Genomic DNA, 20363 nt, shown 5'->3' with positions numbered 1-20363 from the left:
TGTATTAATTACCTTAATAATTGGCCCCTACATTAAAGGGATCTCAAGGCTTGGTTATTCTTTTGGGGGCCTTTATTTACTTGGTTTTACTTCACTTGTTCTCACTTGTTATCAATAAAAAGCTCTTCCTTAAGGATAAAATGTTCAATTAAATTGGTAGTGGTTGCCATCTGCAAAGGTTTTAGATTACAGTGTGTCTTCTTCACTTGACATGAAGTCACCAGTTTTTATCAGATGTGGTCAATAGATAGTATTTTACATGAAAGAGTAAAGTTCTTTACATTTTGCCTCTCATTTACAGAACACCAATACACCAATGTTTGGAACACATTAAACTGTGGCAGCTTCCTGCATTGTGTTATAGCTCTAACATAAAGGAGCAGTCATCCCACCCCTCTCTGCAAAGACAAACAAGTTTATGTAACAAGTGCAGCGTCTAAAACATGAGCCTTCTTTGGGTTTCCACTCACAGTCCCATCCATTGAATTTAGTTGGACAGCAAGCCAATGTTAGAAGCACTATATGTAAAGGATTATGGTACTGACTTAAGATTTCTCTCCACTATTAAAAGGTCTCCTTTATTTCAATTTATATTTTACTCTGTGTGTGCATGCAGGCTTTATATTCAAACTTTCAGTACTGAAGTGGCTTTCAAGGTCCTTTTTCTATTACATTGACTAATGCAAGAGACTAATTGTTTCACATTGTTGCAGGAAACCCAGTCAATTTTCTTAAACTCAGCTATGTGTCAGTTTGTCCTGCCACATATATCACAGTCCGGGATTGCTCCCCATGCTATATTCAACTACTCTGCATGTGGTGGGTAAAAACAAGACAAATAGCCAGTTAATTCATCTCGTAGCTCAAAAGTCTCATTACCCTGCTGATGAGTTTAAGGATTGCCTGAGGTGGAAAGGGACTATGTTTATGGCTCGGCAATCGTGCGTACCAAGTCTCGTCTCCTGAATGAAAAACAAAAGACATGTCAACACTCCAGCCAAATGAATACTGAATACAACCCTGTTTAAATACTTAATGATTCTACGGTTTAAACATGTGTTTCTAAAGGGATCATACGTCCTCTTTATATGGTGACTTCTAAATGAAGACAAATGTGGATTGTGCTGGAATTGATCTGACCTTTCTCATCATGTAAGGGTTATGAATCTTACTGAGTCTACTTTATTAGTGTGATATAGGGACATAGGAAATCCTAATTTTGGTAGCCACATGTAGGTCACAATAAAATTACATGCAGAAGTGGAACAAGCAGCTGGTAACAAAACTATATTAGAAAAAAGGAGGGTTTCGAGCATTTATGAGTTTAAAAAGAAATTAAAAATTTTCTACCAGAAAATGTTTCCACATTTTGTCAGGCTTGCCCATTGATTACATAGCACGCAGCATTAATGTATTTATAAGTGTAATCCATCGTTTCCACGATTTGACCTGCATTAAAGTAAAGATAGGCTGGATATTTTTTGTGCTATTGGAGAAAAAATAATAACCTTTTAAAAAATAGCAACAGAGGTCTAAGAGGAAAGTTGAACTGCTTACACTTCCCAAGCCCCCTGGGCTTTTAGCATGTATGAAGCAAGTGAATATGTTGGGAGAGCCTTAGAACAAAGTGTGGAAGGTGCTTTTTTTCTTTCCTTTTCCAGGAAGAACTGTCAAAAGGCTGCACCCCAAAACACCACTCAAGATTTTGAAAAGAACTATCAATCAATTTCCACTGCTACCCAAAACGCACAAGTATGAGTTGCAAAGATTAGGTTTAAATCCAACCTGCAAAGGTTGCTGCATTAAGAATGAGGACTGTACCTTAAACTGAATAATTTAAAATGTATTCCTGCTTCCACTGCCAAATACCTTGTACACAGCTCCACGGCTTCTAGTGAGTTAGCATATTTAAGACATTCAGTTACCTCCACGTCCTCCTCCTGTTGTTAAGGAACCACTTTAACCAGTCATCCGCACTGGAAGATAAAATCTGTTTGCTAACTGGAGGTGACCTAACGTTTAACAGATATCTCGTCACTATGGCTACTTAGTTTAAGGCCAATCAAAAACAGCCTGGCTGTCTTTTCTCCTGAAATGAATACATAATTTAAATCTAAATCAGGGATGACAATGTGATTATGACCGTTTACAGAGCTATACTTGGATAATGCAAAGGATTGCTGTCTGTGTGGATGGTGACAAACACAGAATGATTAAAGGGTGACATTTTAATACTGGACTGAAGAACTTCACTGAGAGCCTGAAGTGAGATCTATCACCAAACTAGACGGGAATTTTCCTTTAAATGCAGATATGCTGGGAGTTTAGTTATCTGTCAACATCTCTATTTTTGTAACCATTGCAAAATAAATGTTTAACAGAGTCATAGACAAGTTAGACAATAACAACAACATGTCATGATCAATAAATCCAGTGTTGTGGAAGAACACTGGAAGAACTTTATCAGCAAAAAGGAAAATGGGGAGGCCAACACAGATTTGAGTCATCGTCCACCCTACACAGTTCTTATGAGTCATACACCATCACAAATGCACAAACACATTTTTCTTTATTAAAAAATCTACAAAAGACTGATGACATTTATCTCTGAATTAAAGGTAGAACGTGGATCTTCAGCCATACATACAGTGAATTTATGTCTGAAAAGCTCTCACTAAGTACACATCAGGCACATTTTGTTTTGTCATAAAAAAAAAAATCACCTCATGTAGTGCATACATATTAAATTTGAAGAGATGCATTTATGGTCATCAGTGTTAGATTTTAGTCTCTGAAGACATTTTTTTCAGTACATACATTTAGTTTTAAGGGGGCCATATTAGATTAACAGTTTTAGGCACTGCAATAATCCATTTCTATCTTCATGAGAAAATATTGCTTTAAAAAAATCCCAGGATTGGTTTAACTGATACAAGTAAAAGTTTTATCTATTACGTATATTTGTTTAACTACTGCAGAGAAAGTAGTTACATTTCTTACTGTACCTGATAGACATGCTGTATATTTATATCAGCCATCTTTATTAAGATTTGTGTAAATATGCCCAACTACAGACTTTGATCTGTGTGGCTCTCCCAGAGGGAGCTCTTGCGCTACAAATGGGAGGAGAACAGAGGCCAGAGAAACTGAGTAAAGAAGAGAAGTAAGAGTGACTAACATTAATTTAAAAAACAATAGGAAAACTAAGAACTGTTTTTGTTTCTTTTCCTTTATTTTGTCTTTTTCTTCTCCTCCTCATCATTGTTGTTTTGCTGAAAATTCATAACACTTCCACCTGTCCCTCTGGAGTAAACTGAGAAGAAATTACGGTAGGTTATAATTAGTATACATTTTTGCCATCTTCAATTTTTAAGTAATAGAAAGAAAAAAAATCTCATTTTAAAAAGTCGCTTCTCTTCTGTGAATATGCACCGGTGAACTGTAGATCATGATGGGATGTCACTGACAGGTTTTCTTAGATAAATAATAGAAAAATATCAGTCAAGTTCATGACCCTCTCCCACAATTTATCCTCTTCTCATTCTAGTGTTCCCACAGCAGTTGGCCTTTCTTAGTCTAGACTCAAGCAAAACCTTTGATAAGACTGAATGTAAACTAGTTAAATAGCAGCAATATTGTCCCACAGATTATTACTATTACTATATGTAGAAATCAGACATATTTTTATTGCAATTGAAAAAAGTGTTAACCTGAACTCGGCACAAAGCATATTTTGTACTTCTTGCATCATGTGTAGTGTATCACATATTTACTAGAATCCAGCAGTTTTCCTTTGCTCTTGTGCTGATGCAGTTGCTCTTTCTTTTAAGATTAACTGTATTAGAAGATGTGTGTTCAGGGGCGCACGAGCACGAACACACCCTTGGGCATACGCCCTGGTAATTGGTGCTTGCAGCTACTGCATATTAATTGACATTGTTATATTCAGTGTTAAATATTTAAAAGCTGGGATTTTGTTGTTGGTTCAGTTTGAATCTGTTTTTTTCTTTCCCTAAGTTTTTTTTTCCAGCTCTCTCTTCTTTTTTCTTTCTTTCTTTTTTTTGCAAAAGTTCTCTGATTCTGAACTATAGTGCATTGCTGTGAAGAAATATATTTATAGATTTCAGGTCAGTTAATAACTGAAGTAAGGTTTTGGTGTCTTGGATGTAGAAATAGCAAGTTAAGTGTTTCCCTTTAGAGGTGTCAGGTGAATTACCTTTAGCCATGTGATAAGGTGCAACTTTGAAGTTGTGAATGAGGTTAGAGGCAAGACTCAACCTCTGCAGGCTATCATGATGACTTGGTATGCCACACCAAGTCATATCCATATCCATCTTACTGTGAATGCAGTCCTGTTTGATGTATTTTAAGTTAGTCATTTCCTTCATTATTATTTTGAAGTTATACATGTGTGCATTTCCTTTTGTGTGTGTGCTTCCAATTCAGCGTCAGCCAAACTGTGGTATTGTGATGAATTGTGGCATAAATACATACTTTAAAAGGCATTCAGGCATTTGTTATTGTAATTAATTAGTAGTTGTACTTGTAAGTGTGACTGAAGCATCAGCATGAGAACATAGCTGAGGTTTTACTTATTCTGCTACTTACCCAACAGCACACTTATTTGGATAACCTAGTCAGCCTAACATGAGTGCAAACATGCATGAAAGATGGAACACATGCTTGCCTCTTCAAGCTACGGTAACTCAGCTTCCATTGGTGTTTTTCATACACCTTGCCTTAAAATCAGTTACCCTAACCGTCCAGCTGTATATTCCTAACTCATAATTTTCTGTTGTTGGCATGTCACAAGAAACGTATCATAACAATATCAAAGAAAAACACGTGTTGACAAAGAGAAATTACCATCTTCAGGTGCATTTAGGTTGCTGGCTGTCAGGAGAGAAGAGGTAAACCCTTTGAGATCCTCATTCTTTTTATTGCAGAGGGCATAGACTTACATATAGCAGCAACACATCACCCTGACTGATTTCTTCAGCACTTCCCAGGGAATTGTCATCACCCCAGGTCAATGTCTAAACTTTCCCATGCATCAAAATATATTGTAATTGACTCCATTTGTAATTCCTCCAGAGATCTGGCACTGGGCTGTAGCTCTGATGGCTGCCAAAAGCAATAAAGTCTCATAGACATGACCCCCATTGCAAACAAGCCCTGCTTCTAGATCGGGAGGAACAGTAAAGTGTGTGTTTTTTGGTGCCTGGCTGTACGTTTCCGATTGGCTGCAGCCCATACTTCCATTCAAATGTCATAATTAAAAAATTATGCAGTCATGTTTTATTCTTCTTGGTTTAACGTTCATATCTCTCCTTCTCTATTTTTGATTGATCTGGTAGCTTAAGAATATTGGATATGGTGACACTGCAAAATTTAGCTGTGTTTTTTTCCAGGATGGGGAGAGAGTGGTGGTTGTAGCGACTCCAGGCTTAACATCTGAGGCCTCTGTTCAGAAGTGATCATAGCAAGGATTTACAGATTAACCGTTACGAATTTAAACCTTCTGATTTTACTCTTCAGGGGGTCATCAATTACAATCAGGCAAACAAATCCTTCATTATGGTAACAGTTTTTCTGCATGAATGCTTTAAGGAAAATGCAAATTAAAAGAAGAAATAGAGCAAAAGCAAGAAGGTTTCATCCTTTTATGTGCAAACAATTAGTGTAAGATTGATGGAAAATTACAGCTGTGACTATTTTTGCACACTGTGCTACTTCCTGCCCTCTGAGTGAAAGTAATAATATCGTTTATCCATACGATGCATCTAAATAATTCAACAAACTGGTGTTTTAATTGTTCACACATGAATAGATCACTAAAGAAGCTATCTTTTGTTCTAGTAAACAACGGGAAACCATACCAAAGGTAGATTATCATTTCCAATGGTTTCAAATTGTACCCTAATATTTACAGGTAATCCTGAGCTCCAACTTTATGCTGTCCATTAAATTTACTCATTTGCGGCTTTCACCTGCCTGCTGTTTTTAGGAGTACATGATTCAAGGTAATCAGAAAGAACAATGTGACTATGTTGTCACAGCAACACTATCACTTTCAGTACTGCAACCTGAGCTGCTTTGATTCCTCCTGAAAAGGAAACACATGCAGTTGTGTTTATCCTCTTGTAGCTTTCCTCTGCTGTACAATAGTCTGTCTCCCACTTCATCTCTTATTTGCTTTCAGGTGCCACCGAGACTAAAGAAAAAGATAAAGGAAAATTCTTTGTCATGTTAAAGTAGAGGTATTTGAAGTAGCACTAATGTGTACAACACCTACTTAGAAACGCACACAATCAGTCATTGTCTTGACTGGTAGTATTGCGCTGATCAATAACCAATTTTACTCTGATGTGATGAATATACCTTTCAGCACATATTATGTGTAGCTGGTCATGTGAAGAGTTTACTGAAGGTCATCCTGTCTTTACATGTTGCATAGTCAATGAAATGGTGAGAGCTTTGCGTGGGTAAAAATGCAAGCGTGCCTAAAACTGTTTTGGATTCTCGAAGAATTTAACGCCTATAATCTCCAGAGGCTGGAATATTTTTCCACATATGAAGTGCTATTATACTAGCCACTACTGTACCTCTTAGACTTGCAGATTTCAAATATTCACAGAGAATTAATGCAATGGAAAAACAAGTTGATTCAAATGAGAATAGCTTCGGCTGTCACTGTAAAGAAAGGCACCCATTTTTTTTAAACTTTCATTCCTCCCTGCAACATGAATTTCAGTTAAATTGATCCAATATAACATTTGACTTTTTAGTGTTTTATACTCATCCGATTATTAAGTGATGACGTGACGAATCCTACTTCCAGGTCTAAAGTAGTCTGCGTTTAATATGGCTTTTGTGTTGTTAACATGTTTAATGTTTTGTATTTTCTTCTATTTGATCTCAAAAAGCTCCAGTCAGTGATCACTGTTGACCTCCCTCGGCTTTTATTACCACTAATCATTTATTTAAGCTCAGTTTTTAAAACCTTAGGATGTAGCTACAGCCCAGCCCATGCAGCAGTATATGAATGACTAACCTCGTATTGTGGATGGATTATCGCAGTTGTTCTCCTGGCTGAAGTTTGGTCCTTTTACAGCATCCTGCCATGCGATTACATTTGTTCCTGACCACCGAGAACACTCACGTTAACTTTTATCGAGTGGAAAAAAAGTTAGCTTGTTTATATTATGCTAACATAGCTGTGTTGCTAGCGGTCACGTAGCACATCATTATATACCAGCTAGCCCAACTTCAGTGACCCTACAAACGTCACTGCTGTTTAGTTTTCTGTCTTCATTTATGTTGGAAGTGATAACAGAGCTGTACGTTTTAATTTGTTTCCAAAACCCCGCAGTCAGGACATGCTATATTGTATTTAGATAGAAGCTAGCGAGCTAACTCCCTGCTAACTTCTAACTCTGTTAAATGTCATAAATTCCGTTTTCATGGATGCCTGGATGTTAAACTCAATTGTTACACCTGGTAGAGCAGAACGCTGATCATTTTATTAAAGAGGAAAGACTTTAGACAGTTTTCAACTCTCAGTAATGCCATAGTGATGTTTGATATATGGACCTGCAGCGGAGTTTAGGCCCAGACACAGCTAGTGACGTCAGACTGAACAATCGGATTGTCATTAGTTTTTGAGATATATTTTAATTAAGAGATCATTTTTAAACCTAATCAACATATAAAATTGAAAAATGCTTTTATGCAGTCTGTGTTTGTGCATCCTTTCTGTGTGTCCCTTTTCCCTGTGTCATATCCTCTCCAACATACACTTACTTTGCTAAAGGAATAAATGTATTTATCAATGACCTTCTCTTAAGGATTTATGTTGCATTTGTCTTTGTTTTCATAAGTCTTTAGATTATTTAAAACTTGATCTTTTATGCTGCGTTGGCAGCGATGTTCAAAATAAATCTCTATTTCCTTTGTAACTTTTGGCAGCATTGCAAGAGCATTAGTTGAATGATTGGTATTATTTGTCAATAAATCAAAATGAAAATTGCTCCCCTCAACAGATGACTGAATAGAAGGTTGACATCTTCGCATTATAGCGGTTGATTTGGTATCGTGAGCTACACAGTATTTTTCCCTGGCAGTTTATTTGAGGGAAACAAGGCAAAACGCGATGAAATACATTTTGTCTGCCTTTTGTTCTGAGGAATGACTAATGCCGCAATGGCCAGTTTTACCGAGCTCATGTCAATAAATTAAGGATGTCGTTCGCAGTTTTCCCCTCACTCTGTAATTCATACAGCTTAGAGCATCGCTTTAAAATGGCTTTTGTCTTTTCTTTACTTTCTCTTTTCTTCCTACATCGCCACACATCACTCATCCCTCGCTTCTGTGTGTATGATATATACCTACCTGCCCTCTTTATTTCTCCACTCATCCACTTGGAACATGTATTCAGCGTACAGAAGGTATCACTGTAGCTAATGACATCCCATAAGAATCAATGCTGGATTTTCTACTTACATATACAAATTTATGAAAAGTATAAAGTGGCCTACAGCTACAAATTTAATGCTAAATGCATGTATGCAAGTAATCTGTTATGTAGCTGGGTTTCACTTGTTTCCCATCTGGTTTACTTCCCATGTTAATGTTTCTGTTTTGAATTCCTATGACCCCTCTCTGATCTCATAAAAAACACTATGCTTGGTTCCTATGATCAGTTTTTCAGCCAAGCCATTAGTCAGTACTGTCACTCAATCCACAAAAAAACTATCATAAGCCATAACAAATGACAAACGCATTCCCAGTGGCTTGATGTGAATTTAATTGTTTTGCCTCTTGCTTCATCTGTCCACTGCTCGCTTTCCTTTTTCACCATTAGTAAGTCTTAGATCAAAGTGACAAGCACATGTGGATCTCAGGGGCCCTATCAGTCGAGAAACAGACTATGTGATAGTGTGGTCTTCTCAGTGTCATTCCCAGGAGTCAGTTCTACCAGAATTGAGAAGGAGGGATTGTGAGTCTCCCAGTCTACCCAGCTAGCTAGCTGAAAAGTCTAATAATGACAGTGACCTTACCCATCACTCTCACTGCATTGCTTCTAGACCAATCACAATAGGCAATTTCTGTGTATGGGTGTGTGTTCTAATGGAAATGCAGCTTAGATACCCTTTGTGTTTGTGTCAGACAGTATAGTGCATGCGATCCAAAATATTGCTATCCAATTTTATTGTCAGAAAATGAGAGAGGACAAACTCGAGCTGTGGAACTGATGTAAAGCAAGACAAGGTTGACCCTTATGTCAGTGAGTCCTGCCACAGCTTTCTGTTTCTCTTCAGTTACAGACAAAAGGATGTAAACACTCAGCAGATGTCAAAGTGGTGCCAAATATTAAAAGTTGTCCTGGGTTGTTGTATTCAATCTGTACTTGAGACAAATAATAACGAGTTCATGCAAAGTAGAACTGGATGGCCCATTCAAATAACATATAACCTATAAGATATCAGCTGGCAAGACCTGTTAATCAGCAGGATACATGTTACTCTGCCGAGTAGGTAGTTTCATCTGCTTGTGTTTAGTCAACATTGTGAAAAATCAAAGCTAGACTGGAATGAAAGCTGACACTCTTAAGATGAAGAATCCCAGAGGTTCTTGTGACCTCGTGTCCTTTCCTGTTGTGCAAGTCCAGTCAGTGACTTTATGAATGTAGCTTCAACTTACATATCCTCAGAAAGTAAAATAAACCCATGTTTAGCTGACCCACGAACCCTCTTTCACGTAGGTTCACTACCAGCTTCACTTCTAACTACTCCTATACAAAGATGTTTCTTCTCAATACAGTACAGTATTTTTGTCAACTGTTTCTCTTTTAGTTCTCAAAAGGCTCGGGGCTTACAGTGTACAGGAAGCTCAAAGCCAGCTTAAATAAAAACAAATAAACAGAGATACTTTTAGTCATGTGCTCTTTATACCATCTCCTCATTCCTCTGATATTAAAGAAAGTTAGTTACTGGCTTTCTGATCAGCCTATTTTTCTTTCCTTTCTCAAACTGGGCAATACCATTTAACCAACATGACATATGTTCAGTTTGAGCAAACTGGAATTTGTGTGTCAATAAAACTAAACCCTTTACAGGAACCTAAACATGCCACTGCATCCATGCTCCTGTCCCATTTGATCCCCTAAGACACTGCATGCTGTTTGAAGTCTCTACTTGAAAGGCCTGATCTGAATATAGTGGATTCCACAGCAACTCTGCAAGCAGTGATTACAGACTGATTAATGAACCACTGCAGACAGGCACACACACCCAATGTGCACACATATTACCACTCGTGCTCACTTTTCTAGGCCATACGCAGATGGATTATGTGGAGTCACTATGTCACATCGGTCTCCCTCTGCGGTAGATATGTTTGTTTAAATGTTTAACGTTTTCAGGGATGTGTTGTTTTCATCATGGGTTACTCCTATATGGAGCAAGAGCCCGCTCAACTGTTGATACTAACCAGCTTATTGTGTGTGTTTTCACTTTTCCACAGTGTCCGCCGAGATCTTAAAAAGCAGTTTGACCAACATGGAACGGCACATTCAGAGGCTTGAGAATGACATCGAAAACTTCCCCAAAACAGCCGATGAACAAGATAAGTTTGTGGAAAAGATGTCTATATCCTTTTTTTATTGTGTTCATTCCAAGACAATACACAGGTTTGGACGTAAATTTGCTCCCTAACAACATTCGCTTTGAGCGATATTAGGACATTCTTTGTCCTATTTTGTAGCGAGCAGTGGCAAAGTTGTGTGCTGTTTGTGTTCAGCCTGGCTGTGGTAAGCAGTTTAAGTCACTTGGTGTGATAGGTGGCACCCTAGGGAACTTGGGGAATGGATCTGGCTGCCTTGCTGTGAGACGCTGATCAGATCTCCCTCTTCAGTCCTCCCTGGGTCCCAAGAGTGAAATCATGCCTGTGGCTATTTTTACTTCACTCTGCCACTGCTGCCTGTCCCCTGGGGACCTCTAATAGGGACTCTGGCCCCTCATACCAACTTATCGCTTATTCCTGATTTCATCTTTTGGCCGACCACAAACCTCTCCACACAGCCATCCACGAACTCTTTTCTCATGACACCTCTCCTGTTTTGATAACAGAGTGTTTCACTTACACCCAAGCATCTCTAGTCCCAAATTGAATTAGCCATGTCTCTGCACTTTCTTGAATGCCCTTTCTGAGAGGAAAGGTTCTCACTGTATAGGTTTGATCAATAGTGAAAATCAAGTCTGTTGTCAATACCCTGAGGCTAAGGTGCCTTTCATGGGGAAAAACACAGTGAAGCAGTCAGCAGGATAGCCTATGTTTGTCTCTAATGTTATAAAGAAAAGAAAGGATTACTCTCGAGTAATTTAAAACATGAGTGGGTGTTTCCATATGCTAGGGGCTCACACAAAAGTTAACATATAACATTATCTTTACTTCCTTTTATCTGATATCTATTTAGGCTAAATCAGCACAATTGGAGGGACGAGAGCAATAGTCCCTAAAAATCTCTTCAAACCAGAGATGGACATTTACATTTTTACATTTAAAAAAAGAAAAAACTGATGCAGAGGCTTCCCTGGCGGCAGCTACTATATGAAGCAGAGCAGGCAGGCAAGAAAGCTGCTCTTTCCCCCAATGTCAGTATTGATTCCCAGGCTCCGTTGAGAACTAGAGGCTTGAGTGAGAGGAAATGGAGAAGTGTAGATATACTGCAGTATGGTTCCTTTTCACTGTCTGGAGTTCCTCCCCAGAGAATGGCAAAGAGAAACTGGCTGGCCATGACCTGAAACATCACCCCTACCCCACACACCCACACACCCCTACCCATCCTACCTGGCCATGCTGTGGTCCTAGGAATGACGCTCATACAGATTTACTGCAGTAAAACAGATTTTGTGTCTTACTTTGCTAAAGGTTGGAACAATGACATGGTTATATTTTATATTTTATTTTGCAGTGTTGTATTCATCGTTGATTATAAAGTTACTTCCCGAATAACTGGGAGAATAAAGAAGGATGTGATTTTCAGTATTTCATGCATTCTTTTGTGTTAACATGTTAGGATTTATAAAATATATATATATGTTGTTTTATTGTAGCACAGTGCATATTATCAGGACGTCGAAGTAAATTACGTTTTGCACTGTTCATTCCGAGAATTGATTTCGGGGGTCTGATACAGAGGGAAACCTTTGCCTGTATGTGTCTGTGTGCGTCTGTGTTAATTTAGCTCTTTTCTCAGATTTTGCTACCACATTAAATCTCCTCAGATATCAGATCTTGGACTGTTTTGTGTAAATGAGCATTGTGATGGAATGAATCCACATGCATATGGACCATAAGGAGAGATTGAAAGTGGAGACTGCTTGAATCACTGAAGTTTGTAGTACCAGCGTTTGCTATGAGCTTAGGGGGGCACTTTAATGCCGAGTGTTGGAACAGTGACAGTGTGAAATACAGGGCCGTATTTTGGGGGTTGACATTTCCTTTGCTGTACATAAGATAGCACAATCAAGGGAAACATACCTTTTTAAACTTTATGCTGGGATTAAAGAAAAGGATGTTGGTTCCTTGAAGCATGACAGATGGAAGAACAACAACATCTAAAAGTCATGCATTTGATGCTTGAGCAACCCTGAAAAAGTTAAGTGAAGCTCTGTTGTCTTGACGGCTGGGCACTGTGATGAATTAGTCAGACTCCGTTTGTGTGTGTGTGCTTGTGTGTGTGCGCTAGAGAGAGATGCAGAGAAAATGGGAAGGTAATTTACATTGGATGTGTAGGTGAGTACATATGCTTCTGTTCCAGTCTGTATGTCTTTCATCTTTAACTAGCAAAAAACCATGCAAGGTTTTAAAAAGTGTAGTGACAACTTGATAAAAAAAAGAGGTAAAACAAAGAGGTAAATAGATGGACTTTTTCAACATGATACCCCGCTCGAGACTGTATAATCAAAGTTACATAGAAATAATGGTCCTCTATCATAGACCTGGGAGTTTTAGGGGTCTGCACAATATCTTAGCTGTTCCCAGTAAAAGACCTCTGATGTTGTGCCTGGACTGGACTGCTGGAGCTGCTCATCTATTTTGAGGGATAAAGCTCTTAATAGTCCTATTACCTCTGAAATGGCTTTGGTTTTTACCTTCCACATCTGCTCCAGTTGTTTCTTCAGCTCTGGTACTTCTCAATTTTCTCTTGCGCCTTCTTTCTGATGTTGCTGTCAGCTGGAATTGCTACATCTATCACAACTGCAGTCCTCTGCTTTTTATCAACCATCACTGTGTCTGCTTGGTTGGCCAGCAACTGCTTGTCAGTCTGGAACTTGAAGTCTCATGGGACCTCAGCCCATGTTCTTGACCACCTTCTGTGGTGTCTCCCTCTAGTACTTTGGGACTTCTAGTCCATATGCAGCACAGATGTTCCTGCACACTATTCAAGCTACATGGTTGTGCCTCTCAGTTTATGCTGTCCCAGCTTGCAGCTTACATCCTGTTACTTTGTGCTGGACTGTCTCTTGGGTCCTGTTGGCTTTGGTAAACTCCTGCCTCTGTTACTCTAGTTTAAGGGAGAATTTAAGCGTCCGGTATCATTCCTTAATATGCCACCACCTACCTGAGTGTCGTTGCTGATCATGTGCATCCCCTTATGACCACAATGTCATCATTTTTTTCTAGCAGGGTAACATGACACAAAGATCAAATCAACTTCTTTCTTGAGCTTAACACTGACTTCAGTGCATTCAAATGGCCACCAGACAGAGGTGTGGACTCGAGTCACATGACTTGGACTCGAGTCAGACTCGAGTCATTAATTTTATGACTTTAGACTTGACTTGAAAAAATGTTCTAAGACTTGTGACTTGACTTGGACTTTTACACCAATGACTTGGGACTTGAATTGGACTTGAACCGGTTTACTTGAAAAGACTTGATATTTTACCCCAAATATAAAATTTAACATGCATATTATATAGAGATTGAAAATGTGACGTCATTCACGGGTAGAACCGCAAAGGATTCTGGGAACTCGTGGCAAGCGGTACTAGCGCACGCAGGCTTTCAATTAAAATCAGTCACACAGCGATAAAAAGAAACACAAAAATGTCAAGAAGCTGTTGTATCATTAACTGCAATAGCCGGTCGCATGACAGCCACGGGAAGCCGACGGGTAAAGAGATCGGTTGTTATCGGATTACATCGTTGAAGAGAAATTGTTCATGTTTCCGAAGTAACAAAGACGCGACGGATGGCCTGGATTGCAGCCATTCAAAGATCAAATATAACGTCCCAGAACACTCCAGCTCACAGGTTAGTCTGCTCCAAGCATTTACACGAAGGTCAGTGTTTTTTAGTAGTTAATACGTCATTTTCATAACATAATTGGTGATATAGGTTACAAGCAAGAACAGAAATTGTCGCGCTATGCTCCTTTATTTATTGTGCATAAATAGTGAATTGTCCTGACACAATATTGCGTTTCGCTTCTGTTATTATGGTACACTGACAAAAACATATACTTTTATTCACAGGATAAAACAGTTGTTTTGTATCACTAATTGCCCAGTACGATTACAGCATACAATATTATTGTCACTGCTACATTTCTGTGATGCTGCCAGAAATTATTTCCACTACTAATTAATTACCGTTGAGCTCAAAGGTCCTATTAATAAACGGTTAAGGAATGTGTATTTATGACGACAATTTGTGAGACTGGTAAACTTATGATACGTACGATGGTCTTTACTTTCTACACGGTGCATTTCAAGGTCCTGCACCCATCCGTCGGTAAACTGTACCTGGACTTGTTGCAGTGACCGGAAGTTACTAAACTTCATGAGTGTATGCACTCACTCCAAGAACCGTATGATTATAAATATGCATATAAATATGCTAAGATGAGATAGCTGACTTCATCTAACTAGCAAATGTTGTCCAGGCTACGTTGGTGATACAGTTTTTTTTAATGTGTATGATATTTTTGTCATGCGATTTTAAAGCCGGTCCTACAACCGCATCCAAGAATAACATGCAGCTTATCTCAGAACTGTCGGTGAAAATTATTCTTGGAGCTAGGTTTAATTGAGCTGCATTTTAAAGAGGTGCAATTTCACAATTTGTGTATATTTTCTAAGTTCACTATTTTGTCATGTGTTGAGAAAAACACAGATTTAAAAATCACATGGTCTAATATTTACATTTAGCATAACTGCAACATTATTTTTTCGTTTGTTTTTTTTAAAGACTCGAAAGGACTTGAAATTCAAAGTTTCAGACTTGTGACTTGACTCGGACTTTTACACCAGTGACTTGAGACTCGACTCTGACTTGCCTGACATTACTTGAGACTTGACTTGAGACTTGAGGATAAAGACTTGAGACTTACTTGAGACTTGCAAAACAATGACTTGGTCCCACCTCTGCCACCAGATCTCAATCATAGGACAAAGAGGAAAACGAAGACTAAGAAGCCAGAACTAACTTGGTGGAAGCACTTCATTTGGCTTTACTGATACATTTTTCTCTTTCCATTACTGTAATGTATGCTAATTACTGAATGGGGTGTTTGTTCAGCAGTTTTGTGATCTCTATCTGTCAGAAGTAATGGGGGCTCACAAAGGCTGTAGAGTTGAGACACAAGCCCCCAGAGAGCCCTATTTCACCAGAGAGGCTATCGCTATGATGTGCACACACATGCACGCTGCACTTTGCTGCTGAATATGATAAAACAGAATAGGATGAGATTGTGCATGCTAGAATATTGATGTAGAGAGGTGGTTTGGTGGGGAGGATGAGAGACCAGAGTGGACCCTGATGAATACCTTGACATGCCCAGTACATCTCTGTGTACTGTATTCAATGACTTAACACAAACTACTGATATTTAGTTTAACCTTTTACTTCCCAGAGTGCAATAATCACAGAACATCACTGTTGCGTCTTCATACAAAAAAATAACATGGTCCTCTGACTAAGAAATTAAAAATCTGCTATTTATATTATACTATGGGGAATCTTTAGTGTATTTTATATCTGTGTTTTTGCGTGTGTCACATTTTTACACAGTGACTGAGTTTTCTCAGTGAAACGTCTTTTGAATTCTTTCACAAGGATAAGTGAATAGAGCTGTGTGCCTTTAAGCTATTGTACATGGCTGTGTTATTAGTTGAATAAGAAAATAGTCTTACTTTACCCCAAAGTTTAGATAGTCGAGTCTTGAGGAGTGCATTGTCATACTGATGAGTTTAGATATCAGTCTGGACTCCTGAGTCTTAGAGAAATCAAAAGGATTTGTTTCCCTGTAGGAAGGATTTTGCCAAACTATCATGAGATAATTCAAATTGGTAGAATTCCTCCCACATCCACACCTCTCTTGATAATTTCCCAACAAGAACAAGTGACGATTGAACAGCAATACTTATTTACAGTAGTTATTGACACCTCTGGGTGATTAGAGAGCCTGAAGTCCTAGGATTTGGACCCACATAGATAATAGTGTGAGTTTCTCAAACCAGTTTAGTCCTCTAATCAAGACACTGTTTTTTCCAGTCCCGGGGCTAGCTTCTAATACAAACTGACAGATGCATTTATACAGGTACCTCCTTTTTGTTGTTCTCTTAGTCTTCAGTCTGATTTAGTTCGCATTTCAAAGGAAGAAGTTCACCGCAGTGTGTTTATGGATGGCCCCTGTCAAAACAGCAACAGTTGGACACTCTGTTGGCTTCAGGCTAGGTTTTTGCACAGGTGCAGAAATCCCCTGCATCAGCACCACACACTTAAGGTTAATAAATGCCTCTTAGTGAAGCAGTTGTTCTGTTATAGAGGGTGAGCTTGAAATACCCCTCACTTGTTTTGTTTTTTGTTAGCGTGTATTTTTTGCGTTTTTATGCTAGACAGTGTAAGTGTTGTTTGGAAAAGTTAACACAGTTCATTACACCTTTATGTGTTTCAGTATGTAAGTCAGATTAATTAGAGAATCATCATGTTTATTTCTGTATGTTTGTGTAAAATAAAACTGGGTTAAAACATGCTGGTGGCAACACGCTGAGTAGCTCCGTATAATGTTTAAAGCAAAAGTACCCCACCCCCCTCGCTGCAAATAAGCTCCCTCTCTTAATCACCACCTTCCTCCAAGCCCCTCATGGCCCACCCCGCCACCCCAACTGAAGTGGTTTCTTTTGCTAATGAAATTCACTGTAAACTGTGTGGCCAATTAGCTAAAACACAGATAAACCACGGAGCCTTTTAATTATCCAAAATTCAGGGGAAACAAGTGTAAATAAGTAGCAGTGCTCCCTGCGTGCTTTAGTTCTGCTAGTGTGCCTTGCACCTTAATGTAAATGTCCAAATAAATAAAGATAACCACTCAGATTTAGAAAGAATGAGTCAGTCACAAGAATAAATAGTAATTCCTCACTTTGAACGTGGCATCTCAGCAGACATACTGATTTTTGACAAGCAGACAAATGACTTATCTGAGCTGCAAAAAGTTGTGAAAATGTGTTATAATTCTCAAGATGCCAGCACGCTTCTCCATAGAAGTATGAACCCTGTTCAAAATAAACAGTATGCATTCTTGTGCGAGCTGTTCTCATCAATGCTGGGATGTTCACTGTTCTCCCAGCACTGCACTGGGTGCTGTTGTTCTACAGAGAGCAAGGCTGCAATAAAAAACAAGATAAAAAGCTATATTTTTGAAGAGGTTTATGAATGAAATATAACATGTGTTGTTGCATTTGTTTTTATCTTCTGAGCTTTATAAATATGGGTGTTGCTGAATTATTAGTGTGTTTAAGAAAAAGACAAATAGTGTATGTCTGTGAAGGTTCTCAGTCATCCAGGTCATAGTAGTCAAAGGAGCTTGCAAAGAAAAGCGTCTGGACTTCTTTAGTTGCTTGAAGACGTTTCACCTCTCATCCGAGAAGCTTCTTCAGTTCTAAGGTCAAATGGTGGAGAGTCCCAGATTTAAACCTAGTGGGAGTTTCCCCCCACAGAGGGACAAAGAACCCCCTGATGATCCTCTAATCACCTGAGCCAAGGTGTGAAACTGGGTGTGGGTCACAATCAGCCAGAGTTTCGGGTGAGCTCATTATGAAACCTGGCCCCACCTTATCATGCGAATTCCTGAGGTCAGATGGCCCAGGATGTGAGTGGGCGTTAAGGCGTCTGGGGAGGGAACTCAAAATAGTGTAGGCACTATTTCTATAGACTAATAGCTAACATGCGCTATAGTGCACTGAGGTGTTTTACTTTCTGCTCAAATTTAGTCAAACGCTTCAAAACCACTTTACAATACAGGTGGATCCAGGCGGGAAAAAATAGTTCTTTAATGGCAGTCACCTGATTACCAGCTGAATATGGTTTTCATTTACTGTAGGTGAAAAACAGGAAGCAACTGAAGTAAATATAAAACTTCACAAGGTCTGAAACTCAGCATTCGGTGATGTACACGGGTTCCAAACTGCTTTGCATCACTGACTGCAAAGAACGTGTATCCATGTCTTAATCCTGATATTTAAAATGGCATTAGGTTACGCGGAAACTTACGCATCAAAAATTAAGATAATGGTAAAGTTTCTGTTAGGGTTAGACAGGAGTAGTTAGGTTAATTATCCAGGTAATGAATGCAAGTCAATGTGATGTCCTCTTAGGTGTTGTTGGTAACATGATCAGTAACATCACTCTGTGACACCCATAATGTGTCAACTGGGAACTTGCCAAACACTTTTATACCAATGGGACCTATGTGACTTTCTACATGCAAGAACACAAGACTCTAATGACATTTATATGCAATGTAAACAAAATGTCGTATTGGAATTTCATCTTTCTAAGCTACCAGAATAATTTCAGTTAATGGAAAATCCAAAATAAATGTAGTCAAGTTACAAATTACAAATTGCAAAATAGAAATACACAGATTATTGTCAACATAAAGGATCGTGCTTCACTTGGCTTTTCTGTCGCCAGTCGTGTTTACTGCCAGACCATTTCTGTGCTCTCTAGTCATACGAGAGAATTTCCTCGGAGTTTGCCAATCAGTATCTTGTTAGGCTGTGACACTTGGCCTGATGTGGCAGCTTCATTAACCAGCAGAGTAAGCTTGCTGATAGACTCCCTGGACTGTAGACTCTAGATGCAGGAACGGATGTGGTACTGGAGTATGGGAGGTACCGCCATGATGTACTGGGGATATACTTGTGGACTGATAAGCCCTCATGCCCTATCAGTCTTGTAGGGTCTCCTCAGCGGTATGTTGTATCCTGTTGGGTTTCCGGCATACTCTCTGGAGTCCAAATCACTTTTTTGCATCCCTGCTGAATACATTTATTATAATGTTTGTTTAAAGTTCACATATAGCACAAAGACTCAAGTACTAATAGATAATATATCCAGAGGATATAAATCATAAAAAGCTGTCATGTTCTGAATAGAAAATGATTTGTTTAGTTAATCGGTTTTATCATCATGTTTCCATGCGTTGCTCAGCTGCTCTATAGCTTTGCCACTATTGACCCAGGTCTCCGCTGATTATTTCTGCTCTACTGAAAGCCAGGCTAAGGACCCAGTGGCAGAGGCTTCAATCTGCACCTCATTACTTCCCCAAAAGGCCTGGGCTTAGTGCAGGGTAATAGACAGAGGCCCAGTCGCCCTCATTTGTCATGGGCTCCTGGGTTTGATGCAAAGCCCCCCTTGAGCACTTGTTGCTGAGCTCTAATCCTGCAGTAGACACCAACCACGCTTCTCTGCTTAGCCATCCCCGCTCTCTACCGTCATGGCTCATGATTTCACATTCATTTGATGTTTTAATGAAATCCCGGAGACTCAGGTGAATGGCAGGCCCATTGTTGGCAAATTATTCTATCAAATGCAAGTGGATGGGAAACGTGACTAGAGTTATTTGTCTAGTAAATATGAGCCACTGAGGGTGTACAATGCTTGTTTTGTTTTCATGTGAACACACAATATAAGACATTTGGAGTTAAATGACATAGGTTGACTTAAAAAAGATGGTTTGCATGTTTTGAATAACTGTTTGTTATGTCTATTCACTTGGCTTATATGACAACTAATAGCAATGTTACATCTACTATAGCAGAATTTATATGTGAAATAAGTAGCTTTTAATGCTGGCAAGTAGATCACAAAGCAAACCTTTGTACAAAGCTTTTTAATTATTCCAGTGTAGACCAGTATATTACTTTGTAGTATTAATTGCTACAAAAAGGCCTGAGTATCCTTAGCAGAGTATGCAGGTTTAAAGTCACTGCAAAATGTAAATCCTTCCAAAGTTTGAGTACTTACTGTCCCCGAGTAATGTTATTACTTTCTTGCTGTTGCTGTCCAAG

General features: G+C 38.9%; 1 protein-coding gene across 6 annotated transcripts in view; it reads left to right on the top strand.

The window, feature by feature from the left end:
* Positions 1-20363, top strand: part of diaph2 (diaphanous-related formin 2) — a 375689-nt gene that overhangs the window by 263893 nt on the left and 91433 nt on the right. For all 6 annotated transcript variants that reach the window (XM_082548121.1, XM_082548120.1, XM_082548122.1 and 3 more), the window contains one exon: positions 10525-10649. In XM_082548121.1, coding sequence (XP_082404247.1) covers positions 10525-10649 — 125 coding nt within the window. The remainder of the gene's footprint in view (positions 1-10524; positions 10650-20363) is intronic.

This window comes from Aulonocara stuartgranti, assembly GCF_965226115.1.
Source record: "Aulonocara stuartgranti genome assembly, chromosome: 2".
Classification (NCBI taxonomy): Eukaryota; Metazoa; Chordata; class Actinopteri; order Cichliformes; family Cichlidae; genus Aulonocara; species Aulonocara stuartgranti.
Note: the sequence above shows the minus strand (reverse complement) of the source record. Positions and strands in the feature narration are given on the sequence as shown.